The sequence below is a fragment of the Chionomys nivalis genome, chromosome 2 (assembly GCF_950005125.1).
Source record: "Chionomys nivalis chromosome 2, mChiNiv1.1, whole genome shotgun sequence".
Taxonomy (NCBI): domain Eukaryota; kingdom Metazoa; phylum Chordata; class Mammalia; order Rodentia; family Cricetidae; genus Chionomys; species Chionomys nivalis.
The window spans coordinates 100,096,394-100,122,590 of record NC_080087.1 but is presented as its reverse complement, the minus strand read 5'-3'; the positions used below and the strand labels follow the sequence as shown (position 1 = coordinate 100,122,590).

Sequence of the window (26,197 nt, the reverse complement as noted above, 5' to 3'; positions counted from 1 at the left end):
AGAGAGAGAGAGAGAGAGAATGCTTCTAACCGTATTGCATGGCTTTGTTTGTTTTCCAGGGTGTTGATACATTTGCTCATATCATTTTTCCCAGCTTTGTGACATAACCACAATTTTAAGTCAATTCAATAAGCAATAGCTGTGGGAAGTAGAAAAAGGGGATTTATTCTGTGCAGTTCAATGACCTCCAGGTGATTTCCTGTTTAAATAGAGAACTTAGAGTTACGAATAACTGAGCAGTCCTAATGAAGGTGTGGTACTGCAGAACCAGTCACCATTGCCTGAATTCCAGTAAGGAAGGTCTGGGATCTCAACCATTCCTCAAGAAGAGCAGGTGTCTGACTGCCCCAGAGGCCACAAATTTTCCCTTTCCTGGGAGATGCTTGAGAAAATACCAATTTCTTGGAGTCTATTGTTTAATCTGTCTAATATGAAGGAGAGTAGCTTTGGTGTTTCTTTATAATATTTTCATTACTACCAGAACTGTTACAAGGGGATAATCAAACCTTAAGCACTGGCATGGATGCCTAGACCTGTAATCTCAGCACTCAGGAAGTTGACACCAGACTAAGAACAATCATTCTGTTGTTGCTTTTGAATATGAACAAGAGGGAGTTGCATGGATCAAGAAATGTAGATAGTCTCTAAAACACAAGAATATTAAATTTCAACAATAGCCCATAAAGACCCTTTCACAGCCTTTGCCCCTTAGAAATCAGTCATTGCCACCTGTAGTTCATTCTCTAGCTACTCCTGTAGTGAGACATGACACTAATTCTGCTATACCAGCAAAAGAAAAACTAATATCAAGTATAGAAAATATAATGTGATATGAATAATAAGAGACAGGTTTCTTGTAGAGAAAAACTATATGAATAAGGGAAAAGAAGACCACGGTGTACTCTATGACACTATGCTGGCATTGAAACTATCCATACATATACTCGTATGCATCAGTAGACAGAGATATGGGGTGTGAGTTGATATAAAAATCTTAGTTCAAAAATGCCATTCTTTAAAAATAGGAAGCAGGAAACATTACAGAAGGGAAAATACAAAAGGAATCAGGAACATTCTGTAGCTCTCAGGAAATGTTCAAATTATATGGACACAAAGAATCAGAACAAAACACAGGTACCAACGTGATAATGCCCAGGTCTATGAAACAGTGTAAACATTAGCATTTCCCAATGTATATTTACAAAATAATGATGTAACTTTATAAACAGGATAGTATGGTAGCTCTTTTATAGTCTAAAATCCTTGTCAATATATTTTAAAGAAGTGAGATAAATATTGGAGAAACTCTCAATGTGGGCAAAGATTGAAAATGGATGCCAAAATAGGTGGGTGAAGGTTTGCTAGCAGAAAAGGCAGCTGTTATCATCTTCAAGCACCTTTCTAGGAGATGTTTCTTAAGAACAAAGAGACAGCTAACCCTGCCGTGGTCTTTGCTATCAGCAATTATCTTAACCTACCCATCCACGTCCCATCACTTATCTTTTCAAAGATTATAGGGCTAATGGTACAGTTTAGATTTGGAATCTCCTCAAAGGTTTGATTTTCAACTGAGGCCATTACTGGGATGTGGGTGAAGCTAAGAATTAAAGGAAGTCAGTCATTGTGGACACGTTCTTGAAGAGAATTCTGGTACACCACCTGTTCCTCTTTCTTTTTCTGCTTTCTGGTCATTAGAAAGAAAGCAGTTTGGTCCCAGTTATGATATTCTGACTCACCATAAGCTTAGCAACAATGCAGCCAAATGACTATGGAATAAACCTTTAAAACTCTAAGGCAAATATATGTTTTCTTTGAAGTTATTTTTCTAAGATATTGTGCATGCTTTCATCCTTGATTGTTACTCTGATGGGACATAGAATCACTGTAGGAACAAATATCTGGTTATGTCTCTGAGGGAAAATCCAGATCAGCTTAGTGGATGTGGGTGTTCTACCTTAAATACATGTGTTACCATTTCAGTAACTGAGGTATTAGACTAAATAAAAAGGAGAATGCGTACTGAGCACAAGTATTCACTTCCCTCTGCTTCCTGACATGTCATGTGACCAGCAGCTTCATGCCACTGCTGCTGGGCCTTCTCTGTAATCATCACACGGCAAGCCAAGGTTCATCATCTCTCCCACAAGTTGCCTTAGTTAAGTGAATTCCTTTTATCACAGGAATGAGAAAGCCAACATAATCAAACACTTAAAACAATGTAATACAAATATTCTAATTTAATAAAAGTTATATGTAATAATTATTTACAGCATTATTTGCAACAAAGAAAATAAGTCTATATTTTATGTGTATCTTCTTTCAATTTACAAAGCAAAGCCAAATGTATACAATTTTCTCATGTGTATGAGTTTTATACTTTTTATGCACTTAAGAAAATTAAAATATTACAAATTTTAAGATATATTCAAATATGTACAAACTTACAGCAGGCCCATCTGCAACTTATTCTCTGTAACTATAAACTCTGGCAAATATATATTATGGAAATGTATTCTAAAAGTGGCATGCCAACACATATAATTTGCATGCCTTTATAGGTAGAAACAATGAAGATTACAGTAGTGTTATCACAAATGGAGGTATCCTTTCTAAATATGCATACGTAAGTACCAAAATTATTGGTTTCCTTATGCCATTTTCATTTGAAAATTTGTTAAAAAAATATAAAAGAAATACTTTGAAACTGAGTATACTGAAGACAATGTCAGTTTGATGAACACTAAGCATCAGAGATGCCTACTGTTTATTGACCTGTTTGATGGACTATTTCTATGTTTAGGATTTCTTTCCTTTTTTCTCTCTAAGTAGCCATATACTCATCTGTTTATATGGCCAGTTTTCATTCTTGTTCTCAAGAAATTGTTGAATTTCTCAAATGCCATTGCGTTATAGTTTCCCATTGGATTCCATGTTTCCACACTTGAGAAACTCTAACATTTATTACCCTTGACCACAATGGAGGCAGTCTTTAAAACGTGTCTGGAAGATGGGAATGAATATTCTCACCTGAGGTATCCTGAGTATTTATTTCTCTGTCTTTCTTGTGTTATCCCTTTAGGTGATAAAACTGTCTGCTTCCCAAATACCTGGGTTTTGGTTATAACTTTTCATTTGATTTTTGGTTTGTAAATGTTCCTGAGTTAAATAAGTCTAGCACTGTGCTTCCTGAGACTACACCTCTCATTTAATATTCAAGGTGCTTGCATGTCTAACTCGTAGCTAATCCCTCCTTCTTGAATTTAAGCTTAGAAATCCTAATAGGTTCTGAAGTCCTTGACCCTACACAATTACCACCAGACACAATAACATAAATTCTGTGAATTCTAGTGCTTTTGACTCTAACTTTCTTCCAGGTCCTTTCTTCTGGCTTGTGTTTTCCTGATGGGGAACCTGTTACATGAAACCTGATACCAAACCTTATTAAATAGAAGCTTTAATCTGCAAAAAGCAACTCAAATACACCCACCTTATGTTTTGAGTAGATCTTTTCAGCACTGAGTCTCAAATTTAGACCTTGCATTCAGCTACATCCTTAGCCCTTCAATACTTTTCTAAATTAGAAATAGTATTCACAATAGTAAGTTTTTGCTGATACTAAATGACTGACTTCTTCAGTATTTTAAGTAAATTTACCAGGAACCCACACAGATGGGATTTAGTTCTCTGATGTCAAGTGCATGAAATACTTGTGATTCCAGTAAATGCATTATAGAATTTAAAACCTTAACTAAATAACAATATCTGATGCCTGTTAAATGAAACTCTGCTTAGGTTACTCTAAGTAATGTGCTATGTAATTAGTTTAGAAAATAAAATTTGAAGGATCGAATACGTGTTTGTCAATAGTGCATGGTGACAGTTTGTCATGTCGAGGTGGCACATTATGGCTGGTTCTTTCCTCTGAAAACATGTAATTAAATAATACTATCATAGAACCACATGTTTTAGTGTAAAAAGTAACATTAACAAATTACTTCCTAGAAGTCTTATTCTAAATTGAAAATATGTGTAGTTAATGCTGAGATTTCTGAGGCTAAAGGGTACTGAACACAAAGAAGAACACTATCCAGTAGTCTATCAGTTCAGTAACTTACTATGAAAATAAATGGTAGAAAAGGAGACATAATATAAAATAAAAATGAATTACATTGGAACCTGACTTGAATTTCATGCGTTTTAAATAACAAGTCCCCCAAACCATCACATACATCTGATTAGCTTAAACTTTTATGTTGTAAGTTTCTTAAATAAATTCAAACTATTGACAATGAAAATTGAAATGTAAATCATTATGGAAAGAATTTTTTAAAATGTCAGTGTGAGCCAGAGGTGGTGATATACACTTGGGACCCCAATACTTAAGATATAGTGTCAGGTGGATGGAGCACAAAGGTGATCCTTGGCCACCTGAGTTTCTGGGCAGCTGGGGATAAGTGAGGTCTTACAAAAAGCAAAACAAACAGAAACTGATGTTTTAAATTTTGATTGTGCACCTGTGTTTTTTCAGTGTAAACTTTTAATTACTTGTTGGCCATTTTTCTTGTTATTTCTTGGTGATTTCATAGCTAGACAATGGAAGCAAAGAATCTGTGTGGTTTATGGCTTTTCGTAAACTTTAAAAGCACAGGCCTGAGTTTTTTTCTTGTTTGTTTGTTTGGATTATAAGTAAAATAAGAATCTGAATGTGGACAACAGTCTCAATTGTGGAACATAAGCTTTGTTCTACACAGACTAGAAAATAGAGCTTTGGCACAGTGTGGTCTTCTTAACAGAACCAGTTTTCCCGATCTCCTTTCCTTTTTCATCCTTCATTTTCAATTTTGTTGAGATCCTCTTCTATCGAAATAGTAGAAACAACTACATTCTGACTTTGAAAGGACACCTCTGCGCCTGGTGGTGGTGGTTTATAGAGGACAATCGCAAGCCCGTTGAAGAACATGGTGATAATTTTACAAGTAACACCTATATACAAAATAAAGAGACAGTCATACATTTGGACCATTATTGATGAACAAAAATAATTTTGACTGAGTGATTCTTCACAAATAGAAACTTCCCACTTTATCTGTAATCAAAACACTCAAGCACCAGAAGCAAGAGCTTCACATTTGAGTAGAGCAAGGGCTTCACACAGAATTTCTAGGCAGCTTAAAGAAGAGCAAGTCCTATCTCAAGTTAATAATACTAATAATTTAGTATCTTTTTATTAAAATAGATAAATATGTATAAAATATACAATAATAATTACTCTATTCTTGAGTATTATTTACATAGTTTCCAGAGCCCAGACGCTTGTAGAAAAATCATTCCTCAGGATTTTTCAAATACTCTTTTATCTTTTGTGTATTCTTTTCCAAACATTTAAGAGAAATTTTTCTTTAAAAAACACATGATGTATGATATACAGAAAAAGAAAATTTTATTCTTCTACTTAAGAAGTCTAAAAATTTCAAGGGCCATTCACAACCTCTGATATCATGTTGGATAATTACTTTCAGCTTCAGAACTGCAGAATTGTCCCACAGAATGGCCTGACCATCACACCAAAACTAGATCAAAAAACAGTAACAACCTGATTCACATTAGCCTGCTCTAAAGTAACCAAGATGTCAACTTACTTATAGCTACCAGCATATGGGCCATCCTGATGTTATCATAAATCCAGCAAGCTCCTTTTATTCCACATTCATTGACATCCCACAGAACACATGTGCTGTCTATTGTGACACCAAATATAATTGGCCCAGGTATTGTGCCTAGAGTAATTAATGGCAAAATGAAAATCAGTGAAGACTCTAGTTTATAAGTTTTCATATACATAGCTATACATATATTTATATAATACAAATAGACTTTATTCTATCCACCTGCACATTAGCCAATTCATTCATAAGCCAAAGGGATATAAAAATTGTCAAAATATTTTAAATAATTATATGCAATTATATATTTCTAACCAATTCAAGAAGGTACCTTAATAGAAAACATTAACCCTAGGACCAGTGAAAGGCTCAATGAGTAAGGGCACAAGCCTCCAAGTCTGGCAATCTTAATTGGATTCTGAGACCCACGCTGTAGAAAGAGATCCAGGTTCTGAAAGTTGTCCTTTGTCCCCTACATGTGGCAAGTGTGCCCTCCACAACACATGTACAAACATACACTAAATAAATGTTAAAAAATATTAAAGACAATTTTATCCTTACATTGGACTAATACTTATAAAAAATATTTCATTTTTATTTTTCCGATACAAAATCTATAAACAGTAATAAGGTACCATAAGTAATCCTCTCCACCTTTATGTATTCCATATTAAATTCAAACAAATGAAGACTGGGAGTATCGATAAAATAATTCATACTAAATATGCTCAAAATTAAAGAAAAGGTGGCAAGAAAAGGAATTATACACTAAGATCTATACTTGATATTTCAAATGAATTTGGATATTCTCTGGAGGTTATGTCTGCAGTGGCGTTGGAAACAACAGATAGCAAGTCCAACTGGTGAGCTGTAAAGTCACTGTTTTCTTGTTTCATGTCAGCAGTGTGACACCATGCATGCTGGAAAATGACTTTCATCAATGACAACCATGCATTGCTTATCTTTCATCATTTACTTGGTGTGTAACATACCCAAATAGGTCAAAAACACTAATGAACCAAAAGAGCATATACTAAGGTTTTTAAATAACATACCTAACAACCGAAGTAGCAGAAACTGTACTCCCAATGCTAGAGACCGCTGCCTGTGATTGACACACCTGCAAACATATTCAAAACAATCAGAAAAAAATCAGGGCATTTATTAATTATAATCACACTTTCACGCAGACATCGGTTTAGCATTTCTACTTGAGTAGATGTTGTTCATATTAAAATATCTGTAAAATCTTACAAGGAAATTATTCTGGGGTTACAAAAGAAAAATGTTATCAGCAGTAAAACTTTACAAATAACATCAAAAAGTCACAGCCTCAGAGTTTTGATAAAGTTAAAGGAAGAAAATCCAGTTAGCCAGGTGATGGTGCACACCTTTAATCCCTGCACTTGGGAGGAAAAGAAAGACAGATCTCTGAGTTCAAGACTAGTCACTCTGGTGTACAGAGAGAGTTCCAGGAAAGCCAGAGCTACACAAAGAAACCTTGCCTAGAAAATAAAAAATAAATAAATAAGCATTTAACCACAGTATTTTTCACAAAACCTATAAACAAATTAGGCATTAGGGGATGTAATTCAGCAAAATAAAAATCACAAATGAAAAAAAGATCACTGAAAACACAGCTGATGCTCTGAGATTAGGAGTAGAAAAGGATGCCCACTCTTGCAGTGTTCGATTTCTGTCTAGATGAAGAAGGTAACAAAAACAAAGAAAAGACCTACAAAGTAAAACGGAAGAAATTGCCTCTGTTTTTAGATCGAGTCCACAAAATGAACTATTCACATGAATAAATAGAGTCAATAAACTTGAGGATATCAAATCAATATTACTAATCAGTTGCATTTCAACACACTAAGAAATACCCATAAAAGAAACTAAGAAAAAAATTCCCACTTACAACAGAATCCAAAAGTAATTAAATATCTGAGATTAAACAAATGGGGAAAAAGTTTTGGACATCAAAACAATGTAAAGAGATCTTGGGAGATGACACACATAAAAAAGAGACATCTTAATGTTCACAAATCAAAATAATGTTGTCTACATGCCCATACTCTCCAAGGCAATTAGAATAAAATCCCCATCAAAATGCTAATGAAATTGTTCACAAAAAAATAAAAATACAATTTTAAGATTCATATGGAAAAGACCCAGAATAGCTATACCAATTTTGGTCAATAAGAATGAAATTGGAGGCATAATATTACCAGATTTCAAACTACAATAACAAAGCTATAATAATAAAAAGTCTGGGTCTGTCATAAAAATGTACACAGAGATAAATGGAACATACATATATGTATATGCAACTGATGTTTGACAGGGACACCAAGAACACATATTGGGGATGTTCAGAGAATTGTATATTCTATATTCATATGCAAAACAATGAAATTTGACCCTGTCTCAAACTGTATACAAAATAATTCAAATTGACTAAGGGCTAAACATATAACTTAAGTCCTATCCTTCCAAAAGCAAAAATAGAAAGTTCTCGATGTTCACTTGGGCAATGATACATTTGGCTATCAAACCATAGTGCAACCAAAGCAGAGCAAACAGGACTGTGCCTCACAATGAATCTGCACAGCAAAGGAAGCAAAGTAAAGTGACAGAGGACAGGAAAGAACTGGCAAAGGGGGCATCTTGGAAACACTTTATACACAAAATAAATCATAAACTTAAGCAGAAACAATAACAAGAAAAAGTTCCAAAACTAGTAAAAAAAAATCTGACGAGGCACTTCTTCGGGTAAGACAGCAAAGGCCAGGAACAATGTGGGAAACAATGCTCAAAGTCAGAGGTCTTGAACAAATGTGCAGTGAGACCACAAGAAGAGGCTGTCTTGCTCTTACTTGCTCAGTTATGATAAAGCCACATGAAATGATCTAGAGGAAATGGAAAGAGGAAGCCTGTGTAAACTACCAGAAGAGAAGTGGGCTGGTGCTGAAAGACAACAGTTTCTCAAATAAGTTACAGCTATGAGCAATAAGTGACTCAGCAGAATGTCGAGGAGGTCGCTGTTCTTCTGCACTCACTGCAGACTTAACAACAGTTAAGCTATCGGACACTCAAGTCATCAAATGAATGGGCAAAGAAAATGCAGTATGTGAAATGCTAAGACCATGCAAGGGAAAGGAACTCTTTCCATTTGTACAGCATGGATGACTTAAGTTGAGTACCCTCTGCTGAGATGAAGATGAACCAGAAGACACGAGTGCATGCTCTGCTTCCTATGTGGAAGGGATCAAGGTCATTAGAAGCATGGGCAAGCTGGTAAGATGGCTCAAGGGGTAAAAGTACTTGTTGCTAAGAGTGGTGACCTGAGTCCAGTTCACAGGAACCAGACCATAGAAGGATAAAGGTGACTCTTGGAAGTTGTCATCTCACCAGCACACAAATGCCATGACATATCTATACAATATACGTGCATGCAAATACATAAAAGTTTTAAAATGTTCTTAAGAAGTAGAGAGTAAAGTGGTGATTGCCAGAGTTCATGGTCAAGGAAATAGTTCAACTCTATCAAAGGCTACAAAGAGTTGATTTTGCAGGATAAATTCTGGAGATAGATTGCATAGTTCAGTGACTATATTGTATGTAAAGGCAGAACAAGCTCAACTACATCGCAAGTTCAAGGCCAGGCTGGGTTATAGTAGACCCTGCATTAACCCCTGAAATTTTTATTGTATTTTTGAAGTTTAGTAAGAGTAGATATTAATTATTTTCTACACCCTGAGAAATGCAAGTTTGGGAGTAGGCTAGAGCACATGCAGACAAAATCCCCCAAACTAGTACAGTACACCCAACCAGGGTGGAGGCAGTCCTGATGAGACTATAGTACCCCAAGGGGCATTCTAACTAGTTTATATTCTATCAGTTTACATCTGCCTCCTGATGGGTCTCCATAAGGCTGCCAGATAACTATGAAAACCTCCAATAAATCATCCATGACAAACAGGAAATGTCATCTCAGTTCCTAGAATGCCCCACAAAGTCCCTCTTACAGTACACCAGTCTAGACCCTGAAAACACAGAGGGCAGAAAACTCCTTCTGACCTATTTCTCTTCCCAGAGCTCCCCTGACATTAGGGCCAAGGAGTAGGTTGTTAGCTAGAATCACTCATACACACGCACACACACACACAATGTATGTATACATATATATTGTAGAAGGTAGACTATACGATTGACTTTTATGTTGAAATTCTTTGGTGTAGGAGGTTCTTCTGTCTATGTGTTGCTTTCATTGGTTGAATAAAGAAACTGCCTTGGCCTTTTGATAGGGTAGCACTTAGGTAGGCAGGGTAGACAGAACTGAGTTCTGGGAGGAAGAAAGAGAGTCACACAGAGAGAGCCACCATGAAGCTTCCGGGTCAGACATGCTGAATCTTTCCCGGTAAGCCACGACTTTGTGGTGATATACAGATTATTAGAAATGGTTACTGATTATTGAATCAAGATGTGAGAGTTAGCCAATAAGAGGCTAGAGCTAATGGGCCAGGCAGTATTTAAATGAAAAAAAATTACTTTCTACACACGTGTTCATATACATAAAAATGGTGACTATGTAAGATGATGGTTATAACATGAGTAATAATTTCATATCATATGTGTATTTCAATGTATTTGATAGTACTACATATAGTTTTAATTGACTAGACATTGCAACAAGTCTGGAAAGCAACTCAAATAAGCTAGCATCAGTACAACCACCCCAATCCCCCCTCCAAAAAAAAACAAAAACAAAAAACAAAAAAAAAAAAACTTTTCTTGACAGGGATTTCAGGCAGGGACCACTACAGTTGGGTTAAAAATGTTATTCTTATTATTATTGTTAGTATTTTTGAGTATCACTATTAACTAAGTTTCAAATACTCTGACATCTTCTAAAGTTGAGACTGAAATCACACATATAGGAAAAGTATATAAAGTGAGGCAAGACAAAACAAGTTCTGGATTCAACAATATTAGTAATTTCTTAAATGACTGTTCAGTGACGATGAAGTGTGATATCAGCACACAAGGGAGTCATGTGAGAGGCAAAAAGAGGACTCATCTTGCTAAACAAGAAAATAAGGCAGGCATTGTGACACAAGCCTATATCCCCAGCATTTAGGAGCCCAAGACAGGAGAATCAGTGCAGATTTGAGGCCAGCCTGGGCTCATAGTGAACTGCTGTCTAAAAATATAAAATAAAACAAAACTACATGCATGAACAGGCAGGCAGCTAAGACATGTTTGGTATGATTTAAATTATTTTTCTTTTTACTGAATCCCTCAAATTCCCAGGCAAGGTTAACTACTAAATATAATTTAGAATCCATATACTTTCAACTTATTAAAAAATAGGAAGGATAGTGGATAAATACTGAGAATCAAAGTGCTAAAGAGAAAACCTCGTGTTTGCTAGTCAAGAGGCAGAAATTCTGCTGTTAGAAGGTAGAGACTCTTAACAGTCTTAAAGAAGGGGTGGGAAACAAAAACAAAAAACACCAACAAATACCCAGGTGACAGTTACCTTCTTAGCAGTTGAGAGGGAGTTGATTTGCCAGCACCCACTGTTTACTTTAGAATGAAGATCGCTGTGATCATGCCAGAATACTTGCACACAACTGAGCTAATCTCCATCTCACACTGGTCATGTGTGAACCCGCAGAGAGAGTGCTAAATGATTGTCACTTCCACAGATTAGCTTCTTTAAACCTCAGACATATGGGCTTCTATGGCATTCCAAAGGCATGACGCATCAGGGTGTTATTGCTTGAATTAATCAAAGCCTAGCTTAACATCTAAGTCCACAACATGCTTCTATAGATATGCAAGTTTCAGAGGACAACACTTACCTTAATATAGACACAGTTATCGGAGTACCTGCCATGAAAGTAAAGATAACTGTAATGAAGAAAATGCCAAGAAACATCGGCAAGTTTGTACACCGAGTTCTACATTTTCCAGCTTTAGTTTCAGAATCAATACTTTCTGCAATTGGTGTGATTTCTATTTTCCTTTCAATACAGGAACAATTGTAATAAACCTGAAATTTAAACATGAAAAGATTAAAACTTGTTTACTTTGAAAATATATTTACATAATTTGTCACTCTCCTAATCTATAAACAGTCAATGGTGCTGAGAGCAATTAACCCTAAGAAATTAAGCAAATAGTAACAAACCACACATGTGATATTCAATCCCCTCTGTTTAACTTTGTGACTGCTACTCCAACTTATAGACTATTATTGGCTCATGACATAAAACAACTTGGCAAGAATATAACAGTTACACTCTTTCTCATGTTCTGCATATATTATTTTCAGTAGAATATAACTGCCCAGACAATGTCTCTCTAATAACTCTTCCATTACAGGGGGCACAGAGGAATCGATGCCAACAACCTCATTATGTGTGCTTGTTTGGAAAAACAAACACTATAATTTTGATAAGTGCCACAGTAAAATTATCCCATATACACTACAACTTTATAAGTTTTCTAGAACACTCATGATAACAAAAAAAAAAAAAATAAGGGTTACTACATCTTTACTGTGAAAGTGATTTTACATATAAATAACTTACTAGTTATTTTTCATATACTTACATATAGGCATAGATGTATGTCTATAATGACATGACATTGTAAAAGGTAACAATAAAAAAGCATGTTTTAAATTTGTAGAAAATAGACAAATTATTTAGAAACTGTACTAAGACCTAAAGGCATTGTATATCTCAATGTTATCCTTAATGTAAACTTTTCAGACATTTAAAACAACAAAATCATAGTGAAATAGGGAAGCCAAAGAAAGTGGTGTTTTCATGGTTCCAAAGAGTAGTTATTTTCTCTGTGGTCAAGCAATTCTGAACTAAGGGCGTTGATTTGGGAAGATTAATTATACAGATGATCCTACAATATGTGGTATTACATAGGCATCAATAAGATCTACAAACAAAATAAGCTCATTCAGTCTTAGCACTTTAAAATTTCTATGACATGTATTTATTCATTGTGGGTAGGTAATTGTGTGTCACAGAACACGTCTGGAGGTAAGGCAACAAGTGATGGGAGCCTGTAAGTCCACCGTGTGTGCTCTAGGGTTCAAATTCAGTTTTTCTTGCTTAACAGCAAGCACCTATACTTCCTGAGACATAATGGGGACCCCTGTCTGAACACCTTAAGAAGAGAAACTGACCACAGGATTTTCTGTCCCGCTCAGATTGTATAACTAAATAAAGGATGTCACAGAACTCTCAGCCAAAGTCAGACTTGTATCTGGGTCATTTGACAGAAAAAAAATATTATTGCTCGAAAGAAAATTAATGTGTTTATTATTTTAATACATGTGTAATCTTGTCAGTATGAAATAGTTCATAAGAAAAGTGTGTCTTGGGCTGAAGTTAAGAGTACCTGCTGCTCTTGCAGAGGAGCTGAGTTAAATTTCTAAACCCACATGGTGGCTCATAACATTCTGTAAATCCAGTTCCAGGGCATTTAACACCCTTTTCTGATGTCTTTAGGCACCATGTACAAACAAGACACGCTCTTTAACTACAGGAAAATACTAGTTACTTAGTCACCTCTCAGGCAGTTCTGGCTCTACATGGCTGCCAAGCTCACTTATGGGATTTTGTGTCCTGATAATTGGCAAAATAATAAATTTTATAAACATGCTTGAAACTTAAAGCAGTGCTGCCTTCCAGCTTCATGTGAGTGGCCTCCATTTTCAGGAGAAAATCTTAAGCCCTCTTGCATTGCTTTTTTCCCCGCTCTTTTCTTTTTTAGACAGGGCCTTACTATGTGGACGAGTGTGGCTTCAGACTCCCAGAGATCTCCCTGCCTCTGTCTACTGAGTGCTGGGAATAGGCAAATTGATGCCAATACAAGCAGTGTAGACCATAGGGATGGAGTCCAGTGCCTTAAACATTGAAGGCAAGCATCCTGCCTACTAAGATAGCTGCTTGGATTGTCTGAAATTATTCAAGTATATAAGAAGAAATAATGTCTGTGTATAACACTAAAAAAAATTAAATTTATATTTGGTGAATAAATGATTTGGATGATTACAATGTATTGGTGGTATGTGCAGTTTAAAAATAATTAATGAGTTTCATTATATTACTGATTAGTAACCATGCTCAAGGACCTCAAAATTGAGGGAAATAAACAATATAAAATGGTAATATAATTGCCATATTGAGTTCATCAATAATTGCATGAGACATGAAGAAAGGAGTCTTATTCAGAGGAAGAGGCCAGTGTTGTTTAACTGGGAAGGCAGAGCAAGCTGAAGAGATTGAACAGCCCACTAAGAAGGTCAAGATGGCAATCACAACACACAGTGCATAGTGCTTCACTGAGGCAAAGTAGAAAACAACCTTTGGTTTCTTGTTTGAATCTGAGTTTAAACAACCTGCAAAGCAGGGAGAAAAATACTGGATTCCGTCACTTCCACAGAGAGGGTAATAATAGGACCGCAAACAGTTGCAATTGGCGTTACAAGGAGCAGTCAAATTCCCCAGTTCTCCTGTTCTGTAAATGAGAAAGGACAGAGATGGTAAATTATTTGTGTTGTAATTCCTAAGGGACGTAGTTGTATCAGAAGTAGTTGTATCTTTTCATAGTGTCATTCAGTCACTCTCCACATGAATATCAAAGTAATAAGACAAAATTTCTGCTTCTCCATGTGACTTAGCATACAATTAACCTACCTCTGTGCCTAGACTGAAACCTCAGGAATGATGCTATCTTACTCAGCTTCACACTCTCATGACTCAACACAAGACCTATTTATCACCTGCTTCAGATGCATGTCTGAATAATTGAGTAGGTCAGGCACTGGGAAAGCTTCTTTGATTAGGGTAAACCTTAGCGGGAAAGCTATCAAATAAGAGCTATTAGTAAGGCTTATCCCCCCACACACACACACACACGAGAGAGAGAGAGAGAGAGAGAGAGAGAGAGAGAGAGAGAGAGTAAAATAAAACAGTGAACGTCTTATCCCCCCCCCCCACACACACACACGAGAGAGAGAAAGAGAGAGAGTAAAATAAAACAGTGAACGTCTCAGTAAACGTCAAGGTTTCCCGATGACAAATAGTTACAGTTCTGTGCATTATCTGTGAGGTGGCTGAAACCATCCTCCACTGCTACCCATCAGTGGCAATGAAAAAGCGGCTATTTTTATTATTATTTATTTATTATTAAAAATGATTTGCAAACATCCCCAGAATGTGAGCAACATTTCTAAACCAAAAAAGTCAACAAAATCATGTAGTTTAGCCTTTTCATATCACCACAGAATCTGTCTTTGTAATAAGTAAATTTTTTGATTTCAGTCTCTGTGAGGTTATGTTTATACCCTCTCTTCTGGTCTGTGTGAAGTCACAGAAGTCTCAAAATACAGGGACACAGAAGTCCCAATATATATGAGCTCACAAGTCCCAATACACAGGGGCACAAAAGTCCCAATATATACAGTGGCACAGAAGTCCCAATATGAAGGTTTACTCTGATCAAAGATGCTTCCCCAGTGTCTCACCTATTCATTCATTCCACAATGTATTTGAAGCAGGTGATAAGTAGGCCTTGTATTGAGTAATGAGAACATGAAGATGAATAAGTAAGCATCATTCTTCAAAGATTTCAGTCTAGGCACAAAGGTAGGTTAATTGTATGCTAATCTGCTGGCTGTGATTTACTGGTACCTACAGACACATTTTAGAAGCTCCAAGGTCAGACAACTAACATGAAAAAAAGATTTTGAGAAAGGAGACCTGAGAAACTACCACCTATATGAGTCTTAAAGATGAACAAAATTTAGCCACACAGTGGGTAATTGGAAGAGGCTCAATGGAGCAGAGAAGGAACGGTGTTCCTATGAGATGTCAAGGTCAAGATTAATGTTTGCCTCAAGGGCCTTGTTAAAAATCAATGGATGTCAGTTATTAGAAGTATATATGCTTATATTCAGCAGTGATATTGTCAAAAGTTCACCAAAAATATTTTGATACATTTATTATATGTATGGATGTATGTATACATCCATGTAAGCGAACATATATGCGTGTGCCTGAGGTTAACATTGGATAGCCTCATTGATCACTTTCTTAGTTGAGATGGTATCTCTCACGAACCCCACAGATCTCTGGTACAGGCTGGTCTAGCTAGCCAGCTTTCTCTGGGGATCCACAGACCCTGTCTTTTGAGTGATGGAGTTAAAGGTAAACCACCACGCCCATCAGCATTATATAGGTTCTGGGTATCAGCAAGCATTTATCCTCTAAAGTTGCACAGAGTATGAATTGGAGGGAAGGAGACCAGTTACAACACCTAAAACAAGTGGTCAAAATATAAGGAGAAACCAAATCAGAATTTGATTCTAAGAAAGATTGGAGAAAACTTTTAAACATATAATCAGCAAAATTTGGCGATTGGCATATGATGAAGCACTATTTCAAGGAATTCGTAGGCACTCCTAATTCTGAAGAAGAGATAACCACTCTGGCTTTACATAAATATTAAGTGTATGAGTCTCAAGTTGGCAGATATTGGACCCAAGGTTAGAAATTTTAATACCTATTTGCATGTGTATTTAACAGAAATCATGACAGTGATAAGATCTACCACATAGAGTGGAGACAGATCTCCGTTTTTGACGTTGTGGCATATCCTGTATTCTACAGTTCACTCTGAAAACTTCACAAATTCTAGTGGGCTAGGTGGGGTTTGGGGGAGGTCTGCTTACTTCAAGTTCACACAATGAATCTCAGATGTGCTATCCTAAGCAGAGTGGTGGAAACATAACTGAAAGAGGGAACCGGAGCCAGAGATGAGAAAGGCTCATTCCAGCAACTGGAAGCATCAAAGTGTTTAAAAATAATTTATCAAACTGGAAAATGTTGTTATGTAAGTAGTAGGCAGAGAAGTTTGTGAGGGAGGAGGATCAATGTAGGAGGGAGAGAACAAGTTGTTGGGAAATGGAAAGCAAAAGTTAGAGTGTAAGGGGCTGGAAAGATGGCTGAGATGGTAGGGACACATGCCACCAAGTCTGATGACCTGAGTTCAGAGTCTGGAACCCACATACAAGGAGGGAACCCATTCCACAAGTGGTTCTCCACCCTGCACATACATTTACATACAAATAGATTAATAAATACGAACGGTTGCAGACACTCTTTCCTTCTGACTGAAGTACCTTCTTTGTAGCTATGCCCTACAAAATGCGGCCACATGTTTCTTTGTCAAACTCAGTCAATTTTGTTACAAAAGGGTGATAGTCTCTGCCTAGAGAACACTTAGCATGAACAACAGAAAGGAGACTAGACAAAATCAGCCCTTGGCAATTAGGTTAGTAATATAAAGTTTCACAATAGTTTCAACTCAGAATTTCCAATATGTGTCATATTATTTATAAACACACACTGAAAATACAAAGAGTTCAAGATGTCCTTAGGCAAAGCACAATAGAAATCATGAAAGAAATGTATACCGCTTATCATCAAGCTTCAATTTCTCTGTATTTTATGAAAATTATGACAAGGGATGAAAAGGAAAAAAAATAGTAGAAAACCAGTAAATGCCAGCTTTGAAATATATTTTCTTTCTTCTTTCTTTCATCCCCCCCCCTCGCAAGACAGGGACTCTTTCAGTAGTCCTGACTGCTCTGGGACTTGCTATGTAGATCAGTCTGGCTTCAGATTCAGAGATCCACCTGCCTCTGCCTCCTAAGTGCTGGGATTAAGGCATGCACCACCACACCTGGCTTGTGAAGTATATTTGCAACATTTCCATTTTTTTTTTTTTTTGTTGTTGTTGTTTGTTCCAGACATGTAACCCGAACTGCACTCAAACTGGTGGCTGGAAGTAGCCTTTACTTTCAATAACATCTACACCCTCAGTACAGCATCCTTTCTCCCTTGTCTTCTCCTCAGCTCCTTAAAACCTTCAAACTCCGTTTTCCTTTAGGTCATGAGGATTTGCTAAGTATGATCAAATAAAATCGAAAAGACCTCTTTCTGTGGATGCTACAGAACTTTCTGGAGCTTCAGTCGCCCACCCCATTGTTCATTCAGCATTTTGTTTTCCAATCACTGTTTGAGAGGAAGAATTTACTGTATCTGTAAGAGGAAGCGTGAAGAAGTGTTGACCAAATGTAATGGAGCTTAACCAAACATTTGTGTGGAACACTTGGCATCCTATTAACTTGAAGGAATGACAGACATGTGAATATAACTACAAATCAAGACTATTGTTATTGGCAAATATTTCTAAATGGATTTAATGTCATATAAATGCAGTATTGCACAAAATCATGAAATCCCATACCTGGAGTGACCCCTCTCTCAATAACCAAGAACACATGCAATGAAATATTCAAAACATCACAATGAGGCTCCCAGGCACACTGCTGTGCCCTTTCACCTGCCTTGCCTGATCTACTGCTGGTGGCTTAGCAATCCATAGCAAAACAAACCTGGCCAAGGAAACTTGCTAGGGGGAAGAACCCTGCCTGCAGGACAGAACAAGAAGCCATTTATTTCTCTACAATGAACATGAACTTCAGTGTAAATAGAACAGAAAGTATTATGCAGGTTTAGTTTTATTTTAGTACTTTTTTTTAGTATATTTTCAAACCAAATAAGAGGATTTTATCATACAGAATAACTTCTGCTTAGGAGTGGAGCACATGGCTTTAAGTCCAGCATTCAAGAGACAAAGGCAAATGGATCTCTGAGTTTAAAGCCAAAACTAGATCTACAGAGTGAGTTCCAGGACAGTCAGGGATACCCTGTTTCGAAAAACAAAATAGCTTTTATTATAAAATGTTTAAGTTAATATGGAATTAGGATGTTAAATTCTCTCTAGGATGTTGTCATAGTCTGCTTTTTTGTAGCTATAACAAAATGCAAAGAGAACAACTTACAAAGACTTTAGGTTTTCATGAAAAGAAAGAGTGCTAAAGGTTAGGAAGTCAAGCAAAAGGATCTGCTTGGCCTCTGATGATAGAAGAAGAGATCAAAGGGCAGAACGAGAGGACCAGGTAGCGTAGGTGCTTCTTCACTATCATATATAAATCTACACAAGACAAACTCAGTACTTTTTTTCTCTTTGAATCCCTGAGCCAAACACCTTGCCTTTAAACTGCTAATTTAACTAACACCTAGAGCTTTCAAGAAGGCACAAAATATTCAAATTAAAACAAAACCAAATTCCACAAAAATCTTACAACGAAACAAATAGACAAAATGTGTCTGCATTTTTCAAAAGGCAATTCCTAATCATCTGTTTCGAGAAAAAAATACTTAAAAGTACATACATAATATCTGACATGAATGTAAAAAGCATTGAAATATATTTACCCATTATATGATTCAGAAACACCAGCAAATGGCTCATTTTCACATTTTGCATAAATAAATACAAAACTCAGCATAAGTGCTACTCCAGATGTAAACAATGCAAACTTCATTGTATTTTTACACTTCATTTTGAATTTTGAAACAAGAACACCACCTAAGATTTGACCAAGAGCAGCTCCAGGGATTAAAACAGCCCCTAATGAGAAGTAAGATAATGAAAAACACACAATTATGCTCGGTTATTCATACTGACAATGGGAAAATATCAAAACCAGCACCACCATGGCCTCCACAAACCAAAGCATTTACCTGACATTAAAAAAAAATCACATGCACAGTTAACAAAATTAAGTATCAACAGAATTAATATATTCTCCTTAACCCATTTTTTTTCTGTCTTAAGTTGACACAGAACACTGATCACAGAGAATCAGAAACTTCTACCCAAAACTTCAAGGTGTGCTCTATCCAAAATGATCTTCTCTCCCAAGAAAAACACCATACTTAAGTAGAACCAGCATACCAGGTGATAACAGAGAAAGGCTTTTACCTCCAAGCGTAGCTGCAAAGCTGGATGTCATTCCAAATTGATGTTCTATAAATTTAGGTAAAAAGGTGGCAAATCCCGTGGTAACTAATGCTTCAGAAGTGGTTGATAGAACTAAACATATAAAGACAGTATTCCTCATCAAATTCTAAGGAAAAACATAGTTCAAATGAATAACTGGTTACAGAGTGAAGTGTGATGCTTACACAGACGCATAATAAAATGCAAACACTTTAACTCAGGGTTCCTTCTTGCAAGAAAATAGAATTTCAACTAATAGATAGATGTACACACACACACACACACACACATGCACAGGTGAGGACTTTTGTATGTGGGACACCTAAGAAATTGACAGATGACTCACTACTTGGGTCATTATGCCCTTATTGCTCTCAAGAGGCCAGCAGATGAGGCAAAAGCCCATTTGGGAAGGTTCCCCTTTCTAGGATTAGAGTAAATATCTATACTGTAAATTTACCCCTTGTTAGGTGACTTAAAATAGATTTAAATTCCTGAATCCAATAAATCGGAAACTTGAAACTGAGCATGGGTGAATATTATTTCATAATTATAGCACTAACTTAAGAACCTTAGATAGGTATAGAGTTAAGTAACTACACAGGTAGCTATACTGCCAGTTCTCTCATAATATTAGTTCATAAACCTAACACACCAAATTTTGAGATATGAAGGACAGACAAGAACATTAGCAATGTAGTGGTGAGCACAGCCGCCTGGTCAGAATAGGTGAAAACATTCACAGAGCTATGCAGGGGAGGAGTTCTAACAGAGAACTTTTCAACTTTCAGTAGGAAGGAAGAAATAACAACCAGAGACAACTGAGAATGAGGAGGCATGATCCAAAAGGAAGAGATTTAAAAGCAGATGAGGTCAATGGCAATTGATCATTGCATGCCATACGGGAAATGGTATGGAGTGGCGGGTTACATATAATGAGGAAGCACTGAAAATATTGCCAAGGAAGTAAGTCATGCTCTTTCAATTCTTCTATTCTGGGGGTCAAAGGACAAGGAAATTCAGTCTGAAAAGTTATGGACAAAAACCTCAGGAGTAATTGTTAGGAAAACAATTGTAAAATGGTGTGAGGGTGCATTGTGTTTACTTATAAGTGTATGTAAGATGTACACATGTGTAAGCACTGTGTTACTATGAGCCTGTGGGGGAAATTCACACACATACATACACACACACAGACAAACACACACACACAAATGAGAGAGAGAGAGAGAGAGAGAGAGAGAGAGAGAGAGAGAGAGAGAGAGAGAGAGAACGAACTTCTCTTTTACCTTTATAGCAGTTGGAAAATCTTTAATACTTTTTCCAAAATTTTCATCTGCAGGTTGGAAGGAAGTACTACTATTCTGATGAGTCTGGGAAGTTTTGCCAGCTTGAATTTTCGCTGTTCCTGGATGGGAGAGGGAGCAAACATGCTTGCTTTGCTGTTTACCGTTTCACTAGTCATGTTTCAATTTACTTGCTCTGTAGTTGATATGCACTCTTTTGAGTACGTAGATTCGACTAGAGGTCAGTTTTCTTCTGTTACTAAAGTTGTTTAAATCTCTATGTCCGTCACTGGGCTGTGCTAAAGGCCAATATTCATTACCACTCATGGAGGTCAGCCAGGTGTGTTGGCTCAGATCTGTTTTCTCAGCACTCAGGAGGTTATGCCAAAAGAACTGACCTAAGTCTGTGGTCACACTGTCAGCCTGGGCTGAAATGTGAGACATTGTTTAAAACTTACAAAACCAAACATACCAACCGACAAATGGAGTTCCAATCAGTGTAAATATTAATGTTTAGTCAATGAATTTCAATTTAATGACAGGGTTTTGCTCCCAATATATATTATTCCTCATTTGAGTCTGCTAACAGTCTTTGTTCATTTGAATTGTTGTTGTGGGAAGTCTTTACAGATTAGGATACGTGTATGGCTGTTTTCCTTTGTTCACTAAAGAAAGAGATAGGCACATGCTAGGAGGTGAAGTAATATTTGCTGTCGTTTATTGTGAACCTTTGTTTAAATCATAGTTCTGTGAAAATGCTGAGAAAGCATCATGTGACATTAGAATGGAATGGCCCAGGGTGGTAAAGATACCAATGCATTCACTTGCTTCCAGAGTACTGAGTTTTCTTTTAGCCCTCTCCCCACACCTCCCCTGACACCACCCTCATCCACTCACCACCCCACACTCACCTTCACCCATCACCCAAACCCCCACACTTCCACACCTCCACACACACTTCTCCACACTTCCTCCTCCTCCACACACTTTCCCACACCTGCACACTCTTCCCCACACATCCACACTTCCGCACCTCCATACAACACTTATCCACAGTTCATCCACCTCCAATCACCTCCACACACTTTCCCACACCTCCATACTCTTCTACACACCTCTACACATTTTCCCACTCCTCCACACACCTCTAGCCACTTCAGTTCACCTCCACACAACTCCAGATATCTCCACACTTCCCCACACCTCCACACTCTTTCACACACCTCTACACATTCCTCACACCACTACACACATCTAACCACTTCAATTCACCTTCATACAACTCCAGATATCTCCACACACCTCCATACACCTCCACACACTTCCCTGAACCTCCAAAAACCTCCCCTCACCTCCACACACCTCCACACACCTCCACACATGTCCACACATCCCCACACAAGTCCACACACCTCCAACACCTTCACATACCTCCACACATGTCGACACATCTTCACACATGCCCACACACCTCCACACATGTTCACACACTCCACACATGTCCACACATCCCCACACATGTCCACACACCTCCACACACATCTATGCACCTCCAAAAGCTTTGTTGCAAATGACAGTAAAAACAAATGTCTTCAAGTTTGAGAAACATGCTTCAGAAGCAAGAAACCATAAAAGAAGGGACATTCATTTCTACTAAGTTGTTTTTCAACGACTATCTAGTATTGAAATATGGTTTATAAATTAATACATGGCAGACTGAGTTTGAGAACAAGTGAAAAAATAAGTAATTGTACAACTATCAATAATTAGCTTGAATGATTTAACACAGATTGATCCTTGACACCAATGACTAACTGAACATGAGATACTAATTGACAATTGTATCTTGCATGTACATAGACAAGAATTAAGATAAAAATACAAGGAAAATTTTAGTGAAAAGTTCTTAATACTCACTAAACATAAATTGTAATAAAATAATCCATAAATATTATTATCTCTGTGAATATTTTCTAAGAAGTTATATTTCAAAAGTATGTATTGGCAGACCATGAAGGTCTAAAAGTAAGCAAGTTGATTCTATAGTTCTTATTAATCATCTTGAAAACAACTAACCTAAAATTACAATAAAGCTTTCTTTATAAAAATGAAATGGATTTACCTGGCAAATACTTTGGGAAACAGGAGAAGGGAATTATCAAAGACCAAGCAAAGAGCCAAGCTAAAAGAAACCCAATCCACCAGGCACCCAACCACCGGGGATCATCCTCAGTGACATCAGAACTGTAAGGACAGAAAAAGTCAAAATTTATTCAGTCATAATTAGAATTTCATCATAACAATCAGATGTAAAGGGTAGGCTTTTACTGTTTTTAAAGCTGTTTTGAAGTCAGCACAATGAGTTAGATAGTGAATAAGATATATACAGGTATAAGTGAGGTTTAAAAACAATGCTAGGGAAAGAATCATAAAGATGGCAAACATGGAGCCTAAAGAGATGACTTCATGGTTAATAACATTTAATGTTCTGGTGAAGGAAAAACTAATTTTAACTGAATTCTTGACCCAAAGGGTCTATAAAGTATATTTTTAAAAATCCCCAGTGACCCTATTAGACATCTTTATTTATGAATAAATGCATTATTAGGCTAAGAGATGTAGAAAGCAGTGCAGACACAGTGTCATATAAAAATGGTGTACACCATCCTGAAATCCTTCATGACATTTAGAAGGAAAAATTCAAAGAAAAACAGATATTGCCTTGCCTTTGTCCCAGGGAAATATCAATGTACATTGTCAACAGCTGTCCACCCAACACATAGCCAATGGCAGGGCCTAGGATTGACATAGAGTATCCGATTCCTAGGAAAAGATTAAAGGCATTAGGAATGGTCATATAAACATCTTTGCTCAACATTCTAACAACAGTGAAGAAAAATACGTTACTAAAAAAAAATTCCTAAAGATTAGGCCTACATCAAAATTACAAAGATATAAAAAAAATAACATGTGAAAGGTATCATTTAGTTACCAGTTATGTCGAGAAATTTAAAAATATTGACTCACTATAAAAATCACTTGATTATAATAATAGGAGTTGCACCCAGTAATTACAAATCTGTGTTGTGGAGATTGTGCATAGACTGTTTTCCTTTTAGCTATAATTATTGTTTACAATTCTGTGGAAGGAAACAAGGTGAAGTAAGAAGTCTCCACACCCTGCACCAGCTTGGAAAGCTTTCTTTGTTTACTGTGTAGCAGACTAACACCTAGATATGTCGATAAGCCTATTCCTCATTTGTTTGTTTATTTTGTTTTGTTTTTTGAGAAAAGGTTTCCCTGTGTCCTGGAAACCACTCTGTGGACCAGCCTGGCCTCAAAATCATAGAAATCCACCTGCCTCTGCCTGCCGAGTTCTAGGATTAAAGTTCTGGCGATAGGTCTATTTCTTAAAAGCAAAAGCAAGCCATTCACCATTAGTCACGATTCCTAGTGATATCTATCCTTTTTAAAATCAGTAGAGATAAACAGCTTACTTCTAGCTACTTCATATTCATATTGTTGTCATATATAACAAAGCTTTTACAAAATGAAATGTACTGTATTGACACCTTCTAAAGTTTTTATTTGTTTTATTTACTGTTAATTTTCTTCTCTCTCTCTTTCTCTCTCTCTCTCTCTCTCTCTCTCTCTCTCTCTCTCTCTCTCTCTCTCTCCTGAGTAAAATCCCCTGGAGTTTACACAATCAAGATAGAAGCTGCTGATCTGCTTTCACCTATATTCATAGTGTCAACATGGTCTGGATAAATGACAATAGAACCATTGTGCATCCTAGTAACCGACTTGTTAGGACAGTAAACAATTAGACAAAGTACGAAGTATGATCACATTTACCTAAATGACATGCCCATGGCATTACAATGAACTTGGTTTTGTTTGTCTATTGTTTCTCCCTTAGAGATAGGGATAGATTCGTACTAGGCAAACACTCTTCCAACACTCCCTACATAGTGAACGAACAATTAATCAAAATGATAATAAGAGCTCACTCACCTATATAGAGAGAAGATTTGTGTGTGGGCACAGAGTCATCAATGAACGCTGTTCCCAGGGTGTAGAGCGGAGTTCCTCCAGTCCCCAGCAATAGTTGTCCCAGGATGAAGACATACAAGTAGTTAGAAAGCAAAGAGTCTGAAGACGCACACCTCGTGCTATTCCTTGTTGTTAAACAAGTATCTTTAGCGGAGGGGAAGAGTTGTAAATTTAAAGTTTAGCCAACAACTTAAATTATCAACTTACAAATTACATTTACCTAAGATATTTCTTCATTTTCATTGCATTTAAAACAGATAAAGGTATATACAAAAACAAACCAATAAAAAGTATATATACTTGAGAACATATGCGAATTACTCTCATGCCAAAATGTAGAATATAAAGAAATACTACTTAAGATTTGAATCTAAGAAGTTTGCTGGTGCCGGGCGGTGGTGGCGCACGCCTTTAATCCCAGCACTCGGGAGGCAGAGGCAGGCGGATCTCTGTGAGTTCAAGGCCAGCCTGGTCTACAAGAGCTAGTTCCAGGACAAGAACCAAAAACTACGGAGAAACCCTGTCTCGAAAAATTCAAAAAAAAAAAAAAAAAGTTTGCTGGTAACCAATTTAAGTATCTCAATGAAGATAAGGGGCCAAACAATAAAAGTAAAAACTGCAGTTACCTCTTCAGTCAAGAGCTCAGGGTATATGCTAATGGGTCCATGGAAACGGGAGAGAAAGCACAAAGTAGAAATAAAAGAACAAGCTACTAGAAATAGAACAGGTAAAGGGGAATAAAGACTGGAGGACTTACCAAGAGAAAAAAAATACTCTTGACACGTGTACATAAATACGACAAAATTAAAACCCTAAGACTTTGGTGAGGGATACAGGATTGGTTTGGTAGTAAACCAGCACTTGCTACTCATGCAGAAGACCCAGGTCCAACTTGTCGCAGCCGCATGATAGCTCACAGCTCCTTTTAACCTTCTTTTAACCTCCACAGGCACCAGGCATACATCTGGTGCACAGACATACAGTCAGGCAAAACACTCATTGACAGAAAATAACTAAAGTGTTTTTAAAATTCTCAAAAGAGAAAAGATGAGACAGCAAGTTACAGATAGAAAAGTCATACAAAAGCAATCAAGTAAATGCATAATCAGTTAGAATAAGAAAAGATACATATTCCAAACTAAATGAAGAGAGGCTCATAATTTCAAGAGCATAGAGCAAGGGAACGGGATGCAGGACTTTCCACCATGAAAGACCCTTGTAAAAAGCTGATGGGTTTACAAGTGAACACAT

General features: G+C 36.8%; 1 protein-coding gene across 1 annotated transcript in view; it reads right to left on the bottom strand.

Moving 5' to 3' along the window:
• Positions 1-2,272: 2,272 nt before the first annotated feature.
• Slco4c1 (solute carrier organic anion transporter family member 4C1) overlaps positions 2,273-26,197 on the bottom strand; it is a 55,156-nt gene continuing 31,231 nt past the window's right edge. The window contains exons 3-13 of the mRNA XM_057763327.1: positions 24,908-25,090; positions 23,620-23,716; positions 23,016-23,137; positions 20,897-21,015; positions 19,590-19,734; positions 19,040-19,235; positions 14,057-14,210; positions 11,528-11,718; positions 6,719-6,783; positions 5,640-5,777; positions 2,273-4,983 (exon numbers count right to left, since the gene is read on the bottom strand). Coding sequence (XP_057619310.1) covers positions 4,823-4,983; positions 5,640-5,777; positions 6,719-6,783; positions 11,528-11,718; positions 14,057-14,210; positions 19,040-19,235; positions 19,590-19,734; positions 20,897-21,015; positions 23,016-23,137; positions 23,620-23,716; positions 24,908-25,090 — 1,571 coding nt within the window. The 3' untranslated portion in view covers positions 2,273-4,822. The remainder of the gene's footprint in view (positions 4,984-5,639; positions 5,778-6,718; positions 6,784-11,527; positions 11,719-14,056; positions 14,211-19,039; positions 19,236-19,589; positions 19,735-20,896; positions 21,016-23,015; positions 23,138-23,619; positions 23,717-24,907; positions 25,091-26,197) is intronic.